At 59.9% G+C, this 1,054-nt stretch overlaps 1 protein-coding gene across 1 annotated transcript in view; it reads left to right on the top strand.

Moving 5' to 3' along the window:
- The window catches only part of EMH_0010100 (uncharacterized protein), a gene marked incomplete at both ends in the record, with an annotated part of 3,209 nt that extends 2,316 nt beyond the window's left edge, over positions 1 to 893 (top strand). The window contains one exon of the mRNA XM_013498852.1: positions 57 to 893. Coding sequence (XP_013354306.1) covers positions 57 to 893 — 837 coding nt within the window. The remainder of the gene's footprint in view (positions 1 to 56) is intronic.
- Positions 894 to 1,054: the final 161 nt, after the last annotated feature.

Genomic DNA, 1,054 nt, shown 5'->3' with positions numbered 1-1,054 from the left:
TATGTTGGCGGTGACTTGCTGCTGCCTGCCCCTCCCCCGCATCCTCTCGGGTGCAGCAGCAGCAGCAGCACGAGGAGGTGGAGGATGATGAGTTTTATAGGATAAGCCCGCAGCAGCTGCTGCAGCATTTGTTTTATTTCAAGGAGGCTGAGGGGCTGCAGCTGCTGCTGCTGCCTCTTGCTGCTGTTGCTTCTCCTTATGTAGGGGAGACAGAGCAGCGGCTGCAGCAGCTATTTGCTGCTGCTGCTGCTGCTGCTCCTTGCGTGCTGCTGCTGCAGGGACTCGAACGCGCAGCAGCAAACAGAGCCGTACTGGACCCTCTCCCGCGCCTGCAGCAGCAGCAGCAGCAGCAGCAGCAGCAGCCGGGCAGCAGCAGCAAAGACAAAGCGAAGCAGCAACAAGGAGACACAGACAGGTTAAGGCCTCAACCACAAAGCCGCAGCAGCAGCAGCAGCAGCGGCAGCAGCAGCAGCAGCAGCATCAGCAACCGGCGGCTGCTTGCTACGTTGCTGCTGGCTATGGACTCGCTTGAAGACAAACGCCGCGTGCTGCTGCAGCAGTTGCAGCAGCAGCAGCTGCAGCAGCAGCAGCAGCAGCTGCTCGAGGAAGAAGTGGGAATAAGCAGCAGCAAACAACAACAGCAGCAGCAGCAGCAGCAGCAGCAGCAGCAGCAGCAAGGTGTGATACTGCCGCGTTTAGGGGGCAAAGCGGGTCTAAGCACAGCCTTTGAGCAGCTGCGCCCAGCAGCAGCAACAGCAGCAACAGCAGCAGCAGCAACAGCAGCAGCAGCAGCAGGAGTTGCTGTTGTTGCAACAACACACTTGCTGCCAGAGGAGCTTGATGCTGCTGCTGTGCGCGCCGGGAGACTAGACTCCTGGCTGCCCTGGGGGTAGTTTGCTGCTGCTGCTGCTGCTGCTGCTGCAGTTGCTGCTGCAGTTGCTGCTGCAGTTGCTGCTGCAGTTGCTGTTGCAGTTGCTGCTGCNCTGCTGCTGCAGTTGCTGCTGCAGTTGCTGCTGCAGTTGCTGCTGCAGTTGCTGTTGCAGTTGCTGCTGCT

Source organism: Eimeria mitis, genomic scaffold (assembly GCF_000499745.2).
Source record: "Eimeria mitis Houghton genomic scaffold, Emh_scaff377, whole genome shotgun sequence".
Lineage (NCBI taxonomy): Eukaryota > Apicomplexa > Conoidasida > Eucoccidiorida > Eimeriidae > Eimeria > Eimeria mitis.
The sequence above is the reverse complement of the archived record's forward strand: the minus strand, read 5'-3'. Positions and strand labels throughout refer to the sequence as shown.